Source organism: Serinus canaria, chromosome 2, assembly GCF_022539315.1.
Source record: "Serinus canaria isolate serCan28SL12 chromosome 2, serCan2020, whole genome shotgun sequence".
Taxonomy (NCBI): Eukaryota; Metazoa; Chordata; class Aves; order Passeriformes; family Fringillidae; genus Serinus; species Serinus canaria.
In genome coordinates, this window is record NC_066315.1 from 140,311,936 (window position 1) to 140,332,893 (window position 20,958).

Sequence of the window (20,958 nt, forward strand, 5' to 3'; positions counted from 1 at the left end):
CAATGTCATCAGTGTTTGAGACAGAGCAGCAGCCTCCTCCCACCCAGCACCAAGCACAGCCCCAGGGAGATCTGTCAGTTGGTTAGAGACACACAACACGGGGTAATGCTGCCCACTGAACAGCTCCTGCTCAGCTCACAGTCACAGTCACCTGTCAGCACAACACACACAATTTCCTTAGTGCTGAACATACAAAGCAAGACACTTAAGCAAAGATGAAGCAGCCAGGCAATGATCTGTTACCTTTTCCTCTGTGTAAAGGTAAACAGAACCAGAGACATACAGAGCACATACCTATTTGTTATACCAACACACTACACTTGTCACACTGCTGCAGCCTTCTACAGCTCATGAAAAGCTTAAGTGATGCTTGGATCAGTTTGCAATCTTATGGAGAATTTCTAAAATGAAGTGAAAGCATATGAACTTAGCTGGTGTAAATCAGCGTGACTCCCATCGACTTTCAGGATGTTCTGCCACCTGATACCAGCCTAAGTTCTCTCCTCTGCTTAACAGGGGAATTTGCAAAGAGAGGTGTTGGTTTTTTTCATGCTAAGAGCAACTGCAAATTTACATCCTTGTCTGCAAACACAGCATCATCATGTGGATTACTGCCCTTTTATGCAGGTGCAGTGGATACTATGAAAACCAAAGATGATGCTAGCATGTGTAACTGATGTATGTATCTTAAAAGTCAACTTCCTTACCTTGTTACTATTCCAGTTTACTTTATTATTGCTCATTTACTTTTTTGCATTTCACTTAGGTTAGCCATAGCCAATCTAAACAAAACATTCATTTTATTAGTGTACACAAAGTTCTTCAGGATGTCATCTATAAAAAAAAGCTGCTGTGTCCAGACTGGGGACAGAAGAGGTAATGTTTGAAAAGAAAGCATTTCTATTAAAATGAAAGAAGGAAATAAATTTTAAAACCATTGAGTTTCCCTTGAGAACATGTTCCAAGCCTAAATGAACCAGTGTTTTTTTGGATGATACTCTAAAAATTTCTCTAAGGGTACTACTTACTAAATGTTCTGCAAAAGGCAAGGGTCTGTGTGCTATCAAAGGTGGTCTAGGGTAGTTTCCATGGGCAGGTGACACTTGATAACCACTAACACTTGCTGACTATGTGGATTAACACTCCCCAACCATGCCTAAAAAACTACCTACTCCCCAACATGTAAAAAGGAGTGCAACTACATTTTTGAAGTAAAAAACAGTTTTTCTCCAGTGACCTCAGGGTGTATTAAAGTAAATAATACTCAACAAAAAGAATACTAGGTCCTTTTCAGTTTGAAGGTAAGATTTTCAATGGGATTTTTAATTTGAAAAGGCAATTCAGGCTTGATTAAAAATATAACAGTTGCAGTGTGATTTCATAAAAAAAACCCAAAAAAACAGCAAAGAGAATTCAGGTGCTGAAAGATACAGGCCACAGAGCATTGCAAATCTCTGCCTGCAGATAGCCAGTGAGTTTTTAGAGGAAGGATGCCATGAACAAACAGAGTAGCAGCTTCCTTCTGCAGACCCAAAACTGCTCAGGGCAAGTTTGCTTATATTTGTAGTGAAATTCTCTCCATCTGACTGGCTTCAGGATGTTACAATATTTGACTACACAAAAACTCATTTCTTACGAGTTCCATAAAGGATTAACAATACCTCCCATTTTCATGCAGGAACCTTATTTCTGCAAGGTCCCCAACTGAGAGTTCAAAACTCAAGTCTATCCACAGAAATGGGTGTCATAAAAAATGGCAAAACAAATTCCATATGATAATGCTGGTAGCATTTAGAGTATCCCAGACCCATTGCAGAGGAGGAATTAAAGAAGTCTCTCTAATGCCACAGGCACCAGTATCAATACTATGGCTGTCAAAAGGATGTTCTGGCATCAATATTTGCCCATTAAACAGCAAAGAGCCACCAGATATTAACCACTTGCAACCTGTGAAGGATATTAACTGGTAACCTCAGTGGGTAAAGTGAGTATTATTCCCTCTGTGAGGTGAGTCTTCTTGATCTTGGTTGTCTGTATTTATCTCAAAGTTAGGCATCTAGGCTCCCTCCAGGGCCAGAGGGAAAACTGTACAGCCCAAGAGCGACTCATCTCTTTTATGCCAAAGCAGCATAAATCACTCCAGCTAGAGGCCCAACTTTTGGATAAATGAAATGCACTGAGACAACCCTTACCCTCAATGTTTAAACTGACTCCAGGTACCCCAAAACCACAGCAGATTCTTTTCCTGAAAGGTGAGCCAAGTTAGAGAGTCCAGCTCACACTCAGGCTTTTGTTCTCATGCTTGCACGTACCTGGTTAGGTGCTTCTGGTGGCATGGGGGATGGCGATTTGGACTGGAAAGCATCCTGGGACATGAATCCAGAATCATGGGAGGACACACTGGACAGCCTCATGGGTGCCTGCTGAGGCAGATTGGAGCTGCGATAGCGATAGTGTGAACTAGGTGAGTGCGAGTGCGAGCCACTGGACCGGGAATCACTACTGTTAACGCTGTTCAGACTGCTGTGAGAGACAAAAGGAACAGAGAAAGGAAAGGGGAGAGGAAAAGACACAAGGGTGGGGTGGGGAGAGACCCATATACAGTACAATTAACATTCCACATGTCTCTAGCAACAGGCAGCATAAACCGGAAAAGAAAAATGTTGACAAATTAAATATATATATATATATATATGCACATATATATCAGTAAAGAACCATAAGCAGCTGCAGTATCCCTGGTGACCAGAGAGAAAATGGCATTTTATCTTGCGTGTCTTTCAAATTATCAAATCTTAACCACTCAGACTTCAAACTCAGGTTAGGGATGAAGGAATTGCTACATGCCCTCCCTGAGCATGGCACTTGCTCAGAAAGTATCTGCTGATGGTTCTCTCCTATTTCTGACTCACAGTCAGACTGGATTGTTAATGGATTTCCAGCAGGGGGACCAAAGACAACGGAGTTCATCTAAAAGTCTGCCTCTGGGCATGCTGCTGCAGACAGCCAGCAGGACAGTGTGTGAGACTTCTGAAAGTATCGCCAAAACCCCACATTTCAGAGTACCTGGGACACATTTTGCTCACTTGAAGGCTGCCTACCAGATAAAAACACATGACAGCACATGGAGTGAAGCAAAGCCACTGGGGATGGAGCTTTAGTCAGTAACAAGGACAACCAGATAATGAAACCCCAAAATTAATATCCATTAAAACAAACCAATGTGATTTTTCAAAGGAAAAGAGTGATTTTTAATCCTCAGAATCCAAGTGTGACAGCACGGACATGCCAGCCACAATGTGGGAGCTTTCAGAATTTCCTGCTGGGCTGGCTGAGCAGGACTAGCAGGATGCATCAATCTCATGGCAGCTCTCTGCTGCACTGCCAGCAGCCTGGCCTAAGGATGGCCCTAAAGGATACAAAGGTGAGGCTGCACCTCCTGTGCACCAACACCACCTACAGAGAAGATGTGCAAGTCAGCAGGGAGCAGATCAAGAGGAGCTCTGCTTTGTTTTACCCACACACATCAGTCTGTGCCATACAGGTTTTACCATACAAGAAGACGAATTTGTTTAGGAAGAGATGATGAATTTTTGGGATTTTTTTGCCATTTTCTTTTATAGCTTCAGGATATTGCATCTTTAAGCCTGTGCTCATTGCTCTAAATATGCACGTTTTCACATATATATATATAAAATACTGACTTTTTTATATATATCTGCATGCAGAGACAAGTAGGTGCATAGAAGTTGTGTTCACTTGCTCTGACATGCTGTAGGTAACTTTGCTCATACACAGGGAACCTGCAGTACGTAGCTCATAAAGCAAACTGAAAGGTAATCATTTGAGAGCAGCTAGAGAGGTGCTGAGCAGAATACACAACAGGGTAACTTCCTTTTCAATAAAAGGAAAGAGTAAATGTGGACACCAGGATATGGGGGCAACATGCTAATAAACTGTTTTATGAGAGAAAACAGTTTTTACAGAGAAAGCATAGACAGAATCCAGTGTTTCAACATATTTCAGGACAGCATTAGACAGCATTAAACAGTCAAAAAAACTTGTATCAAAAAAGCATTTCCATCTACCAGACTGATAGGGCAATTGTCAAGGATGTTTTTCCCCTTTTCAAATAGTTTAACTTACTGATTAGTAACAGCTACTTAGAATAATCTAAAAAGTCATCACATGAAAAAACAGAAAAGGAAATTATGAATGGACAATCTCAAGAGTTTAGATCAGTACAGTCTGCTCCTTGATCGAAAATGGATTCAATAGAACTGAATCAAAAGCATCTTTGAGTTGTGTTGAGTTCACAAGTTGTTCAGTCCTGCCCATCCTTTTTAATATCCCCAGCACACACTTAAATGAGTAAAGACCATGAGGGACTGTTTCACTAAGACTTGCTATTTAAGATTTAAGAATGTATACAAATCCATTTCACAGTCTGAACTTGCCTCCCTTTGCCCCCATACAGGTTAAAAACAAATATTACCAATTGACTTACCTGCAAACACTAGATTTTCTGGACATGGTAGTACTGGGAGAGGATGGAGGAGTCTGGTAAGACCAGCTGTAATCAGAACCTTTCAAATCTAAAATTACCTGATAAAAGATAATCAATAGCATCAAGGATGTGGAAAAATTTTCACCCTATTAAAAGAAAGCATCTGCTTGTCATACAGCATTCATCCCTGCCACAAACTTTCAGTGCCAATTGAGTCTCAGCTCTCTTCCAAAATTACACTGTATCACACAGGCGAGTCAGTTTCATCCTTGGCTTCCCTGGTATTAGCATACTTCAACACTAAGGCTGCCACCACAGAAAGAAAGTTCAGATCTGAATGGAAAAAAAACCTTTAGAAAGTAAATTTGAGATTTATTTTTTGCATTAAGGAAGCTTTTCCGGTTTTTACTTCTTTGTTTTGCTTGTTTTGACTTAAAAAATTATTACAGCCTTTGAGCTGAAGTACTGTAATTTTTTAAACAATTAACTGAAGATTCAGTATTCAACCACAACACAGCTTTACACTTCTAGGTCAATAATAAGGTGATTATAAAGTATGACAAAAAACCTGAGTTCACACAGCAGGGTTGCAGACAAATATCCTATTTGGATTCATTTAATGACACACATTTTCCTATGCATTTTAAGGACAGCATGGAAAAATGCTCAAATGTGAGACTCCATCAAGCTACACAACCCCAGCAACTTTGTGACTACGAAAACACAGGGATGCTCAAACGTAGGGCAAGGAGATGACACTCATTTCTCAAACACTCTCCACAGGAATTTGGCATCTTCATACCCCTCAAAGTGTTACTGCAACCACTTCACTCTGGTCTCACCAAATATTTTAGGGGCACTCTGCCCCTGAAAACAAATTTTCACAACAAAACAGGTTTTTTTTTTTTAAATTGCTCAAATGTGATGTTGTGTAGAAAAGCTTCTACACAACATCACATTAAACCACTAAACACTAGCAGTCAATATTCCTAACAACACAAAAGAAAAAGTGGTGCAAGCCACAAATAAAAATGTTTTTCAGGTAATAAGATCGAACCTGTTCACTTGAGGATGGCAATTTGTGTGGGTCCATGGTGAGACTTTTCAGGTCATCTGATATGGTTTGTAAATGGGTTATTTCTCCTAGCATTGATATTTCTTCTTCCTGAAAAAAACCAAAAAACAAGCCAGGCTAACCACAGCCTTGGTTTTAAAAATCACACCTGTAACACAATATATGACCTTTATAATTTTGCTGATGACTGTGGGGATGCCCAGTGGAGCTGCATTTTCTTTCCACATTAAGTAATTAAGAAAGGTTGAAAATACTAATTTAGAGTTTTGTAACTACTTTCATATTTCTATAAATATGAAATATTTCTATAAATAAATTCTAAGGCCCAGAAATTTTTTCTCTCATCAATAATATAGTAAGCCTCAGCCTCCTTTTTGTGATATCTTCAGAATAATTTTGCTGCACTTGACAAATACCTAACTGTTCTATATACACTCACTAATGTGTCCTAACAATTTTAAGCTTGAGTGTGAACAGGGGTTAAATTCATAGTTTTTGATAGTTAAGTTAAAGGCATTGTACAAGTACAGAGCATTAATACATCTATGATTGATTCCAGCTGAAATTACATTGACAGCTAACTCAGATGATGATTCCTTTACTGTAAGCTACCACAGTAATTCCTCAGCTACCATTTCTTCCAGGTCCTCTCAGTCTGGAATTCACCTCCTCCTGCTCAGCCACGACTTTTCTAAATCTCTAATGATGGTTTTCTGTAGAGACTGATGCTCTTTGTAAACAAGCACTGGGAACATTTTCCCAGTGAGCTGGTGACCCTTCAGAAATGTACCTTGCTCACACAAAGCCATGAACAATTCCTTGTCAGGCTTCAGACTACCTGAGATGATGAAAATTTACCCAAACCTTTCCAATGAACTGAAAAACTGTCATGTAGAAAGAAAGGAGCTATCAGAAAGCTGCATGGAAGCAGCCTGCAATTTGTCAGATAATGTCATTATATACCCAGGGGAGGTCTTGAAACATTTATCAGTCCTAGTACTGGAGTAGGAGTAAGGAGGATTTATATTAAAATGTGATGTTAAGAAGGAAAGCAGTGGAAAAAGCTGGATTTGCAATGTCTCAGGCTGGAATGCATAAAGAACACAAACTGATTTCAGTCTTTGTGCTCATTGTTTACCCATCAGTCACCTTGAAGGTGTTCAGTGTTTTCCTTTGCTGAATTACTCCAAGCACCTACAAGAAAGGCCCCAACTCTCACCACTTGCTAGACAGAGAGAGATACAGGCTGTATTTTGGCTCTAGAAATTAATTCCTAAGACACAATGAGATACTCTCTCGGAGGCTTCTGGCCACTTATCTAATCTGTGAATTGTACTGAGTGAAAACGAAGAGCTCTTACAATCACAGGGCGCAGCATGGAGATGAAAGCGCAGAATCGACCGCGCTCCTCGATCAGAGCTTTTCTGACAGCTTGCTTCTCGGTTTCTTCAAGCAGCAGGTACTTATCATTGACATCTTGTAAAGCACTATCCAGCTGGGGCTGAATATCACCCCGTCCTGTATGCAGGAAACAATCAAGAGCACATATTGTCAAAACTGTGCCTCTCCAGAGAAGATGACATTATTTTCAGCCAGCACTGTTGCTGAACTGTGCTTTTGCAATTTGAGCCTCAACCAGCATTTTCCCTTAATTCAAATCAGTAAGGATTTGTTTTCCCCCTCAATTAAATCAAGCATTTCGAAGCATTTATTTTTTTCCCCTTTTGCACAGAATAGAAATCCAGCTCAATTCAAAAGGTTTCAGCAAGCCAAAGACAGCATTTTATATAAGGACTTTATCAGAGCATTAGCTGTAGAAACTCTTCACATCATCCTTGCTGAAACCCAACACCTTACTAACTGGGAGAGTATAAATCACTAGCCCACGTGTACTACTCTGCCTTCTTGCATTTGTGCCTAACAAGGTCCTAGTGAGAATTCTGTGGAGCCACTAAATGAATGAATAAATCTCCTATACAAAATGTTACTATGGACATGTTACTGATCATTGGACCACTGGGTTCGAGTACTCTGCACAGACCAACTGCTGAAACCATTTTCTTCATTCCAGAGCCCAAACTAAACCAAACCTCTCAACATAGGTTATATATACACATATATTTTTGACATATGTATATATATATGTCCAATATATGTCAATGGATACAACTAAATTCCAATGTTTTGCAATGAAAAGCTTCACTGTGTTAATTACAGTCAACTTATAATACCAAACTTCCTGTGACAGCTAAGTACCTTATTCTGTGCTGACTGCTTACGCTGCATCCTGCCAAAAAAATATTCCTCTAGGATTTAAGAGCTGCTGCTTAGATATACTATAACCAATAATGTTGCAGTTGCAAGATGTTTTCATCCAGCTTACACCCCTAAATATTTTAAAGGACCTCAGTTGTATAAATTTGTTGCAAATCTCCCAGAAATCCCATCACATACAATTTAACTACCAGGAAGATAACACTGAAAAAATGGTGGGTGAGTCACAAGCAGCTACCTAAAATCAATTTTTTTGATGATAACCTTTCTGCACAGAGGATTTAAAGCTAAGAGCAAGAAGAAAAAAGTCTCTTTATGTGTGTAGTACACAATGCAGATGACTCAATGTCAGTCTTAAAAAGGAAAAACCTTTGCCTTACTATTATATGTATTTCCTTAATACTCCAGAGCAAGGCAAAGCCATCAGCCTCCCTGCACTGATACACAGCCAGGGCTGCAGGAAAAGAGAGCAGTGGTGGAAGCAAAGAGAATCAGGCTGGCTTAGCGAATCACAGGCTGGATATATCCAAATCTCCTCTGCAGAGAGTTAGACATAGTCCAGATAAAATGCATTGACACCCACACGCAGAGCTCTGCAATGGATCCCGGAATAATCACATGCAGCGCAACATGGACATGGCCACTGCCAAGGCCACCTGGTACCAAACTTCCAGCAGTGTCTGATCCTACAGATCAGTCTGGCTGCTCTAATGTGGTCATAAAACTTACTTGGAAGTAAATAAACTTTAAGAAGAGCAGAGTCTGAAGGTCCTCTGCTTCCTCCATCCAAGTCAGCATCTACCAGAAATAAGTTACAGCAGAGCTTTAGGTACCTCCCTGAAGGTCCTGTGTCTTTTGTATGTCACCCTTGGAAGAGAAACTGGGCCTTCTGCTTCAAGACCATTCTGCACATTTCAGGCTCTCCCCATACTCTGCCATCAGATGCAATGCATAAACATTTCATACTGCTCTGGAGTTGTTCTTTCAAATTTTTTAGGAAACAGAAACTTGCATCATTGCTCAGGCCCTTTTTGAGTGCTGCCTGGAATTATAATGGGTAAAATAACTACCTGCTGTTCAAGCCTAGATACTGGCTCACTACCATGGATGTACCAAGTGCAAAATATATTAGCTGCAAACTAAATGAAACACTCATTAGTTTGGCTCTGGAGAACTGCTAAACATTCAGCTGCTCCACCATAATCATGCACATAATGCAGTAAAGCCTTGTTAAATGCATTTGCCTATGCAGTGAGAACACACACACTTAAAAAGCAACTAGACATCACGGACAAAGTGGGTTCAATTATAGTGAACTTTGGTACTTTCTGTGGACCTTAGAGCAGGACATCTTGGACCAGAGAAACAAAAGCAGCCAAAACCTGGGGCAAGAATAAACTCCATTTGCACCTGTGTAATTCACTCGATTCAACAAAGTTACGAGGATAATGTTCATATGTTCATAATAATGCTGGTATTTTAACCCTTTGGTCAAAGCATGTGAAAAACTGCACCACTCTCCAACTTCCTCTGTACCTCTACAAAATTCCCATTTTATTTCTTCCAGTGAGTCAGTACAGTAACAGACACGCAGCTTCTCACCAGTATTTTCACACACCTGTTTTTATGCATTTGGGCAGTCTGTGAAAACACAGAAGCTGTCTCAGGTAGAATTCAGAGCAGGAAACAAGCTTAGGTGAATCATTTAGATGAAGCTCTGAAGTCAGATGTTTACAGATGAATACAGCTCTCTCCTGGTGACTTCTCATAACTCATCTTTTAGGAGGAGGAAAGCTTTATCAACATCCTTTGAAAGCTCCACAATGCAGACATCAATCTATCAAGTCTTTTGAAAGCAGGCATAGTTCTTCCCACTCCCTGAATCGCCAGCTGCACTCAGCTCAGGAATTTTGAGGGATGAGATCTCTGCCTAATTGAACCAGTTTCCTTTGCTAAGCAGAGCAGAGCACATCCCCTCAGCATCACTCCTACACCCAGAGAATAGCAAAGGTGTGAGGACCAACTGCTGACCACCTCTGCTCCTCAGACACCTTGGGTCTCCACTGATTTGAATCTGCTACTTATCTCAGATGGGAATATTGCCCACTGGAAAGCAATGCAGTTCTTTTCCCCCTTGAACAACGAGGAGAAGGTTAATTGGCCAAAGCAGTACATTTGATTGCAGTATTTTTGCTGTGGTCACAAGGCACACTTTCATGAGGAACATCAGCAAGTGATTACTTCCTCCAGCCCACAATCTCTGGCCTTTAGGTTATGCATTCCAAAATACTTCCAAACCAACACAACTACCACAATGACATAAGACAGTTCCAGAAGAGTCTTATCATGCAGCAGCTGTGGAAGTGCACCTGGAAGGACACTCCTACCCCAGCTGCAGGGAGGTTTGAGTGACCCACCACAGCAATCAGCAACAGCAATGGTCAAAACCATCCAATGTAGTCACAGGTCACTGACATGAACGGGAGGTAGGGATGGCTCTACAGTGTGTGCAACTGCAGCCAGAAGAACAAGCCAACAATGTCAACACTGAGGAGGAATTCAAATCCAGCCTCTCTCAAAGAGGAGCTCTGGTGATGCAGAGAGGAGCACAAATGCAAGACCAGAAGTTGTGGACTGAATTCTCCAACAACACCATGCTCCAATAATCTGGTGACCGGCACCTGGACACAGGCAAGTGACAGCTCATCATGTGCAGGGAGCTGAACTGCTCATCAAAAGTAACATGTATCTGCTCCTTCTTCAAGGACAGTCTCAATGGTATCCTCAAAGCAGATGCTTTACATCATTAACGTGACATGCAAGGGCTTTAAAGGACCAACATGCAATAGAACTTGCATTTTACAGTGTTTTGTGTGAATCCTGGCTAAAAGCCTCATGCAATTTCTTAAATAACTATTGTTTAAAAAAAACTATAGTGAAGAAAAAATATTAGGGGAAAAGGAAAAGGCAAATCTTATTTTTAACCCAATTTCATGCCTATATTTTATGAGATATACTAACAAAACTCTCAGCAACGCCAAATAATTTTTAAATTCTCTCTGTGCAAGTCAGACTGCTAAAGTTACTGCTGTTAATGACAAAGCGTGCAGCAAGTATTGGTGAAATTACTGTTTTCCATGTCCTCACAGAAAGACACTTTTTTAAGCATCTGCACAGAACTTGAATATTCAGTATTGGACACTCGACAGAGTGCCAGAATTTACATGAGACAATGCTGAGTACACCTCTACTTGTACAATCAAAGTAGGCTCCATGGCAGTCATTCCCAAACCATCATCTTTACAAGAGCACACCTGCTCCAGCTGTCAGAATGAACAATCTCCTTTAAGTTCTGCACAGTAAAGCCAACAAATGAACTAACATGGATCTGTGCTAAGAACAGAAGAATTCTGCACCATAAACCTCATAACTGGGATTAACCTCAGACTCCTTCAGAAACCGAGTTGTTCTTTTGGCTACTGGAGATCTGAGTCAGCTGCTCATGTTCAAAAGTGCAAAGTTTTGCCTTAACAGAAAAGCTACAAGTTGCCAAATGACATTTCTAGATTGAATTACAAACCAGGAAAACCACAATGCGTGGTTTCAAAAAAATAGGGACAAGCAGCAGCCTCAACAAAGCCCAGCTCCAGGAGCCCAGTGGAGTCACCTTGTTTGAGAGCTTGCTGATTTAATCAATTCAGGCTTCTCCCAAAGGCAACACCTACATCACTACACTTACAAGTGCAGGTATGAGTCCTTCACTCAGACTCAGAAACACCATGCTTCATTCACTAGGATCCCAAGGCGGCTGCTTTAAATTTGCAAAACAGCTGAAAGAGCACCCCAATTTAAACATATTTGAGACGTGATCAGGCAACAGGAGACAACTGTGATGCTGAATTCCAACCCTTTCCCCAGCATGAAGTAAATAGAGTGATTTCTTATTTATTAGGTAAGAAAGATGCATGCGATTCTCATAAAAAAGGGAATTTGGATCACAGGTTACAAAGACCAACATTAAGGACTTCAGGCTCTAGACTTTAAAAGTCATGTTAACAATAAGATACTCAATTATTTGAACATCACCTTGATGACATGTCTATTCCATTTAACTTCTCTCCCAGCTGTGACAAGATTTATATGTCCATGTTATCCCTTTCTAAAATAAATCAGAGGTTTATCCACAATACTGGTTTTCTTCTTTTACAGTGTTCCAATTAGATGCCAAAAGAAAATAAATCAAAAGATGGTTTGTTCATCAAGATTAGGCAGTATTTTAGTTGCATTAGAAATTAAAGTCTAGGCAGTTAGTGGAGACCAGACACCATAAAGAGGCCACAGCAAGGGCTACAGTAAACCAGCCACCAGGGTCACAGCATGGCACAGACTTACCCAGAGCCTCAGCTGTCAGGCAGGTGCGCATGGTGAGAAATTGCAGGACACAAAATTGACACAGAAAGGAAAATAAAAAAAGTCAAACTGGTATTCCAGCATTCCTAGAATTTAGACATTATCATCAGCGCCAAGACAAGAGAGTGAGCAGTTTGGACTAGAGGATTTTGACTTCTTCCATTGCTGATAAAGACAAACGCATTAGTTTTGCAGCCTGGTGAGCTGTTGCAAATTAAACCCCTGGTTATTTAAACCACACAGTTTTATTTAATGAGACTTAAACCAGTTTAGACTCCTCAGTGAGAATATGTAAACCTGTGCTTCAGAGAAAGTGCACAACACAGATAACCAGACCTTGGTCAAGTGGCACAAATCATTCCCTCCCAGGGAAGAGGGAACTCAAACCTGCAGAACTCTAGACTGGTGCTGCATGAATAAACCATAGCACTTTTTCATGTTCTCTACTGCAATTACATTAACAGATTGTTAATTAAATGAAAACCTAATTGCTGATGCAATGTGGAAGAACATCAGAAAGATTAACTATGATATGTGTATTTTAATTTAAAAACTTTATATAATAAAATTTTGCAATAAAACTGGCCTGCTGTCAAAAAGAGAGGAACTATCAAGAGGCCTTCAAAACTCAAGGAACAAAAGTAAATTGAAGAAATGTCTTCAGTCACTGACTTAGCAACGTGTCTTCACTGCATTTTTGTAAAGGAGAGCTCATACATTATAAGCTTGCAGGGAAAAAACCCTAAAAAAACAAAACACACCAAAAAGCCCTGCAGGCAACATGGCCTCATCCACACAGGAGTTTTTTTCCTGCAAAAGATAAGGATAATTTGCTCATTAGCTTCCCTCCTTCTGAGCTGCATCTTACTGACTCCACAGAGTTTTGGCTCTCACTTCAGTCATGGTGCCACTCTTGATGAAGTTAGAGGAATGAGGCTCCCTCCTGGGGAGGAAGGCTCTGGCCAGGGATTCTCCCTCTCCAGCCTGCCTCTCCAGATGGGGCAAGAGCCATGTACAGAAAGAGTGCAAAGCGCATGAATGAGAAGGTGAGCACTTGCTGTAAGAGCTGAGACATTCTTCACTTATACTTGTATTGAGGAGCTTTATGCTTTTTAGTTCAGAGTGATGGGCTTTGCACAACCATCCCTGAGAGCAGTCTAACAATATTAAAAAGACCAGAGGATAACACAAAAAAAACCCTAAAAAGGCTCTAAAACACAAAGAAGTCATCTTTGCTAACCAGGAGGAGGAAGGAAAAGCACTTTTGGCAGTATTACAGTAAATTAATAATCATGTTCTACAGTAAATTAAAAAGCACGTTCTATTCTCTGAATTTCATTAGAATCACAGAATACTTTCCAAAACTGCTGCATACTCAAAAGGAGAGACTGTCAGTTGGATACTCAGCATTGATGGGGACACAAGAAGAAATGTTGTACTGGATGTTAAGGGAATTCTGCAGAAACTTCTACATGTCTTACAGATAAAACTCATTTTCTTATTAACATTTATTATATTATTGGGAGTGTTACATCCAACAATTTCTCACATATCCACTTGGATTTAAACATTTTCCTCAAAGCTCAAACAGTGTCACATGAAGAACCTGAAAATGAAACCTACCAGTCATGTTACAGGTAGGAGGGAAACCTGTTTATTTGTTCATTAATAGCCAAGCTGAACCACAGAAAAAACACCCAACAGACACTCCAGATTTTACACACACATTCAGATATATTTTAATTTAATCACTTGATCATTTTTTCTTCAAGACTCATTCATTTTGTTAACCTTCCCAAATGGTTACATGCAGAGCCACAGCTGCTGACTCTTTCCTGATTCAATACAGCATCAACAGCTTCTAGCAGTTATGGATCCACTTATGAGGCCCTGAATCAGCAGAAACCTAAACATGGAATTTATTTTAAGTATATGCATAATTATTCTGCTGACTCAGGTTAGCTGGGCTGACTTCTGATGGCCAATGTTTGTCTGAAAACAAAGAGCAATTTAGAAGATGTCTGCAATTCTATGCACTACTCAACCTCATCTGTTCAGACAGGAGCTAAGTGTCAATGCTGGGGTGGGCAACAAGCCCTAGGGGCCTGTTCTCCATAGGAACAGGGGTATAAGGAGGCCTTGAAGAATAACCTTGAAGATCACCATGAGACCCTCAGGGACTGCATGGATCTGGGAGGTGCACCAGGATCCTATTTAACACTATACAGATTTAGTTTCAGGTGTTTGTTTTTTTTTTTTTTGCTTTGTTTTGTTTTTAATAGTTAAAGACTATTAAAAAAATAGGTCTTTTGAAATGCAAGACTTTCATTTCACAGTTGTGTCACTTTACTAAAAATACCCAAACAAACTTCCAGAAAGAACCCTGGACTTCCTTTTGTTTTGTTTGGAAAGTTTGATGTTTTCCCCATCACATCAAGCTTTGGAAACACCCTTATTGAAATGAACTTACTCTGCAAACATAATTTCTAACACATGATTTTAAATGCCCGGCCGGAACTCTGACCTTGGCCATGTGGAACAGGAACAAAGAGATCCCGCAGAAGCCATGGAACAGGCAAACCCCCATGGATTCGGCCCCCAGAGCTGAGGCAGGGAGCCCAACCTGCAGCACTCCTGCCAGGAGAAGCCCCACAGCCCATGACCCTCCATCCTAAACGTCCTTGGGATGCACACAAGGAGCAAGGAGCTGCTGTGCATGCTTGTAGCATCAGCTGTGAGAGAGCCCTGCAGCCCGAGTCAGAGCTGAGGGAAACCACTGCCAGGATGGGAATGAGGAAAGGAGAGAATTATACGTGAGCTCCTCCACATAGAGCTGCCCAAAGCAGAAAAAAAACTTTCCCATAAGGTCAGATGGGAAATAGCAGAATAAGCTTGAAGGACCTTTATAGTAGCATGAAGTATTGAAGTAAATCCAGAATTCAGGACACATCCTGCTTGCCCACAGGCGATTATAAAGTTAATTCAAAAGTATTCTTGCAAGTGCTAGGAAGGGAATGAATTGGTTGTTTTAGAGTTCCCACAGGTGAGTCAGTAACTTTACAGAAAAATCAAAGGGACAGGTCCTGCTTGAGGAAGAACAGAACAAAAAAAAGTCTGTAAAACAGAGAAACAGCAGAGTTGAAGACACGGGAAGACTTTTATGCACTCAGCCACATGCCTCCAGCACAGTTTTCCCATAGTTCAAACCTCATTTGTGTCCTAAAGCAGAATCACTTCTGCAGCTTTATCATGTTATGAAATAAACTCCTTCTTGATTTTTTGTAATCCCTCAGTAGAAGCAAGAGCAACATACTTCACCACACAGGACACTGAACAGATCTGTCAAGATGAGTACATACAAAAACATTTTCAAAACAACATTTGACACTGCAGTAAGACCAAAGCTTTATTTCCTCAAGATAGGGACCAAAACAACAAAAAGGAGAAAAGGCATCTGCTACTGTTTTTTTCTTCTAACTTAAGCGTTGTTGATAACCTGCAAGAAGGCAGAGAGAACTTCCTCCCATCCCCTCTCTACTCCTGGGGCCAACAGCTTTGGGCATTCACACTCACAGCCTTAGGAGCCAAGGCCTCCCCTCCCCAGGGGCCATGAGAATGACTCTCAGCACCTCAGAAATATTGCAGCTCCTGCTTTTCCCTGTACTGGCTGCCTGTGAGCCCTCAGCTCTTCCATCTGCCCCATATGGAGCAAACACCATGAGTCTGACAGCAGGCCCCAGAGGGACAGCACAAAAATACAGCACCTTCACCACACCTCCGAAAGAACGTTGTAACAGCAAAATTAGGCAAGGAAATTGGATTTTAAAAAAATTAAAAATAAGCAAACCATCAATCACATCATGGCTGCTACAACAACAGCAAAATGAAGCCTGTTCCACTCTTCGCTAAAAGATTTTTAATCCTGAAGGAGGACAAAACTCCAGTTTCCTGACTCTCATCATGAGACTTGGTTCACATTTGAGGAAGCGGATATGAAAGTAGAAAATCTAAGGACTAAGTCTGCTTGCTTTAACCACTGCTAACAGATGCAGGTAGCATCTGCAGTATGAGAGCAGCGGGTTGTTTTTTTTTCTAGCAGCTTTTAAGTACTTCTCTTTCCTCTTCACACTTCACAGAAAATGTCTCCTCCTTCAGTATTGCAGAGTGATTTACTGAACACTCAGAAGCAGGATAAAGGGGAGATGGAGCCAGACAGCTGTCAATCCATAGAAACAGGCTCAAAAAATGGCTCCCTCCTCCCAGATCCCAGACATCCACCCAAACCATTCCATGCTTTTAGGTTTTTCTCAGTGCCTACCTACCATGCACTGATGGGTTGTTTGTATCACAGAAGGACAAGAAGACTAGAAAAGGTGGGGGAGAGACAGGAGAAGACATGGAAGGAATACCACAAACTCTATAAAGCTGTTGGTTTGCAGTCAGACATTTCATCACACAAAATGAGAAACATGTTTACACATTATCCAAAAAATAAAATCTTATCTCAAAAAGTCTTATCTCAAATGGTAACAGTCACCATTCTGATTTAGGACACTGAACTGACAGACACACAGAACCTACTGAGCAGCTAAGCTCCCTCTTGGTGGCTTTCATCTCTCCTTTCCTCATCTCTTATCTAAATCAGCTAACATTCAAGAGCAGTTTTCCAGTCATCTGGCTTTCCACCAGTATGATTATTGATTCACCTATGTGGAAGGACAGCTAGAGACAGCTCACCTGTTCTGGGTAACACAAAATTTCAAAATTTCAAGAAACTCCCCAGCATTAACTCATATTTTGCTTGTCCCTGGGTTTACAGGTTTTAGGCAGGAAGGGAAGGACAAGTTTCAACCTGAGAGCTGCTCAAAGCACACTTCTGACCCAGCTGGGAAGAGCCCAGTGCAGGAAAGGGAACCAGAAGTCTTCTGTACAAGTTGTCTATCATTGTTCCAAAGCCTGGTGGGTTTTGCACTTGGCCAAATAAAACCCTTAGTGATGGCAGGGCTGCAGCTAGCAGTGCTGCATATTTCCATCAAAACAGTGATGAAACCCCTACGACAAGGTGGAGATGGAAGAGCAACATGAGATACAGCTGCTAAAAAAGACAAACTATCTTTCAGGAAGATTCCCTTTTTCTTCTCACTCATCTTTAGTTTTCTATGATTGCCAAGAGCCCTTCTCCCCCGAAAACAACCCATGCCACTGTCTTAGTCTGATCAATATAGTAAGGTTGAGGAGATTACAGGCTGTTAATAGAAAGAAAAAAGAGGAAAAGTGGCAGAAAGGAAGAACAGTGAGAAACATTAATAGTTAGGGAACATTTACATAATGGCTTTTCTTGTATGATTCCAAAAGATTCTAGAAAATTTTGCAGGTAGCTGCACAAGTCATGTTAAGAGTGTCAGTGTTCCTAAAAAGAAAAAGTTAGCAGTAAAGGCTCTATTTTAAAACATGATTGACTTTGCACAAACAGTTTTAAGGTTTTTGTATAAGAACATTAGACAGCAGCTTCAGAACATGATTTAAATGACACATAGCAATTGTATCCTGCTACCCAAGTAGGTACCAGGAATACATCAGAGGGGCAGGATTATTACAGTAGAAAGTGCTATCACTGTTCAATCTTTGGCAATGAGCACAGCTCAGAAGGCTGCTAACAGTACAGTATGAAGCAAGTTACCTTTCTTTGCTTTCTTCTGTAGCTTCAGTGTATCAGACGACTTCTTTTTAATCTCTTGGCGGGCTTTTTTGTATTCTAAAAAACACACATAATCTCCATTATCAATATAATCAATACCAAAATGAATGTTTTTCACAGAAAAGGCTACATTTAAAGACATCAGACTACAAACTTTTTGAGAACAGCTCCATTAAACAAAGCAGCCTAGAACTCACATTTTGTAAAGCCTATATGTTTGGCTTAATATAACATTTTAGGGTGTGAGCACATTCACATACCAAAATCTTTCCCAAATAAACAAAGCCTTTACAGAAATAACAACTGAGAACACAGTACAAAATTAGAGTGCTTTTCATTTCATCCACTCTCAGGAATGGAATACAGAGATGACAGGTTTCTCGAAACATCTGTGTGCAAAAAACAGCAATCCAGAAATGGCATGGCAGAGAATATCCTGTGATCCCTCTCCAGCATGAGAGTTAGGCAGAGGAAGAGGTTGCTAAAGCTCTGCCCAAGGAAGGGTCACATTGCCAGCTCCTTCTGATGAAGTGGAGCACACTTGTCCTCATTTTCAGATGAGCTGTACATCCCAGGAGAACTAAAATCCCAGAACAAAATATTCAACCTCTAGTGCAGGAACACTAAAGGTACCACCTATGAAAACTGATACTTAAAAAAAAAAGAAGATACAAGGCATGTATGCATGTATATACATGTACACATACACTTCAACAAAGGAGATCAGTGTTACTACCTTTCTGTAGATGGAAAAACAGAAGCAGATTCATGGCAGGCACAAGAAGTGTACTGAGGCCAGCTGCACTCCAAACACCCAAGCCTGGCCAGTAAACTCTAAATCTCACTGCCACTTTGGCCTGGGTCACCCCTACTGGCAATGACCCCATGGGATTCCTCTCTCCTGCTCACTACATGCTCAACACTCTGCAGTACAAGGCAGGAAGTTTTTCAAGAGCTGCTGATTCAAGTGCTTCTATTTGACCCCAGAAGGCAATCCTCTTTTGGAGGTGAAGCCCGCTCCCTCCTATCAGTTCCCATGGTGCTGCTGCTTCTTTCAGATACAATAAAAGTCTTATATTTTCAAGGGTCAGTCAGTGGTGAACTGCAATCTGATTTCAGCACCTGTGCTAGAGGGCCACCATTCCCAGTACAAGGCATCTACCAAGATGCGCTTGCTGGGCAAGACTTGGCTGCCTGCAGCTCACTCCCCCAGGAAAGCCTCTGGAGCCAGCATCAGCCCTGCAGCCCAGGGCATCCCATGTCCCACAGCAGAGCTCTCCTACTCCACAGGTGCACTCTCTGTATGGCATCAGGTACAAAAAACCAATGCTCAATGTTCTAGAGGGCTGTGCACCCTCTGGGGATGCTCTGGCTGGGGCATAACATGATCTTACAAGCTGCTTTTGACAACACCCCAGGGCTTTGCAGGGATACACGTGGCATCTCCAATTCTCAGCTCATACAGGGAGAGTGGGCTAACAGAGTTAGACCCAGTCACTGCTTATCAGTCTAGAAAAACAACCCACCCCGGGGTCCAGCAAACTAAACCTTCAAAATGCATTCAGCAAGGGTTAAATTTTTGTTAGGCACTTTGGGAGAGGAGTGTTTCAGAAGAGAGAAATTGCTGTACATATTTAAGCACGTCATTCAGTTCTCCAGTACAAACATGAAAAGAGGAAGCAAAACTGATATTACAATCTTACTCCTATTAAAGAATTCTTCCTCTGTAACTACCTTTTGCATGGTCTTTATCCAGCTGATTGGCCACTTTCTTCCACTCTTCCATCTGTTCTTGAAGTGGGTTTATCAGACAGTCAATTAAAGCACTAATTTTGTTGAAAAAACACAAAGAGCAATCAAATCCTGCAGATGCCCTTATTCTTACAGAGAGAGCCAAGGTCAACACTGGAGTATTTTTACTTTTTGCTGTGACAGCTACCAGTGTCACAATGTAAATATCAGAAAATAAAAACGTTTACACTAGAGAAAGCAAAAGAAAAAAGTAGATTAAAAAAGAAATAAAAAATCCACATCACAAGATAACCAGAATTACGAAAGCTCCAGACAGAGAGGAACAGAAAACAAAGCAGAGGAGTGACCTGAAACAGTTCAGAGTAAACAGATCCTACTCAACTGTCACACAATTTAAATGGAAACTCTGGAGACCAGAAAGGTTCATGCATCCATGGAGATTGTAAACTCAAATAGCACATGTACATACACAAGAAGACAGAGCAGCTGTACAAAAGAACAATATCTTGCCCACTGATGTGCCTCACCTCGCACCAGTAATGCTCCACTAATTAATGAGACTGGGATCAAACCATTTAAACAGCTAACTCTGTGGTAAGTGGAGACTAAAATTGTCTCCTCATGGCCAATTTCATAAATAACTTTATTTTAAAGCAATCACAGCATAATCTGTTGTTAATCACAGCATAATCACAGAATGTCTTGGATTGGGAGGGACCTCAAAGGTCATCTGGTTCCAACCACCCTGCCATGGTCAAGGACACTTTCCACTAGACCAGGCTGCTTATACCATCCAGCCTGGCTTTGAACACTTTCAAGGATGGGGGAAAAAAGGGAAAAAACACAGCAGGTCATCAGGCAAATGGTGAAGCTTAATTTTTTTTTAACCTAAGATCATGTGTAATTTTTAAGCTGGTTTAAAAAGGCACACATGCAAACTACTACTAACTACTGAAATAGGTTGTTTTTGTACAGCCCAGGTTGCACGAGTTAATGTTCTCTCATCACCTCTGCAGTCTAACTTCAACTGCAAAAACAGGATGAGAGAATTTGCATTTCCTATACTGCTCTGCTGAAGGTTTTTCCCTTGGCCACAAGCTATCTGGGCTCTGCAGTAAGCTGAGGAAGCAGCACAACACTTGTTACTGCTGCTTGTTTAAAAGCTAGTGACAAAGCTTAAAGTCCTGAAACAAAGGCAGGTCAGTTGGTCACATCAGCAGCCGCCTGCTCAGCACTGAGCAA

General features: G+C 41.0%; 1 protein-coding gene across 11 annotated transcripts in view; it reads right to left on the reverse strand.

Moving 5' to 3' along the window:
- Nucleotides 1-20,958, reverse strand: part of MTSS1 (MTSS I-BAR domain containing 1) — a 125,483-nt gene that overhangs the window by 13,200 nt on the left and 91,325 nt on the right. For 5 of the 11 annotated variants that reach the window (XM_030228411.2, XM_050971702.1, XM_018913828.3 and 2 more), the window contains 7 exons: nt 19,699-19,790; nt 17,947-18,021; nt 12,249-12,260; nt 6,943-7,100; nt 5,565-5,672; nt 4,508-4,605; nt 2,313-2,523 (listed from right to left, as the gene is read on the reverse strand). In XM_030228411.2, the coding sequence (XP_030084271.1) occupies nt 2,313-2,523; nt 4,508-4,605; nt 5,565-5,672; nt 6,943-7,100; nt 12,249-12,260; nt 17,947-18,021; nt 19,699-19,790 (754 nt within the window). The remainder of the gene's footprint in view (nt 1-2,312; nt 2,524-4,507; nt 4,606-5,564; nt 5,673-6,942; nt 7,101-12,248; nt 12,261-17,946; nt 18,022-19,698; nt 19,791-20,958) is intronic. The other 6 variants (XM_030228422.2, XM_030228381.2, XM_030228416.2 and 3 more) reach the window with 4 other exon arrangements.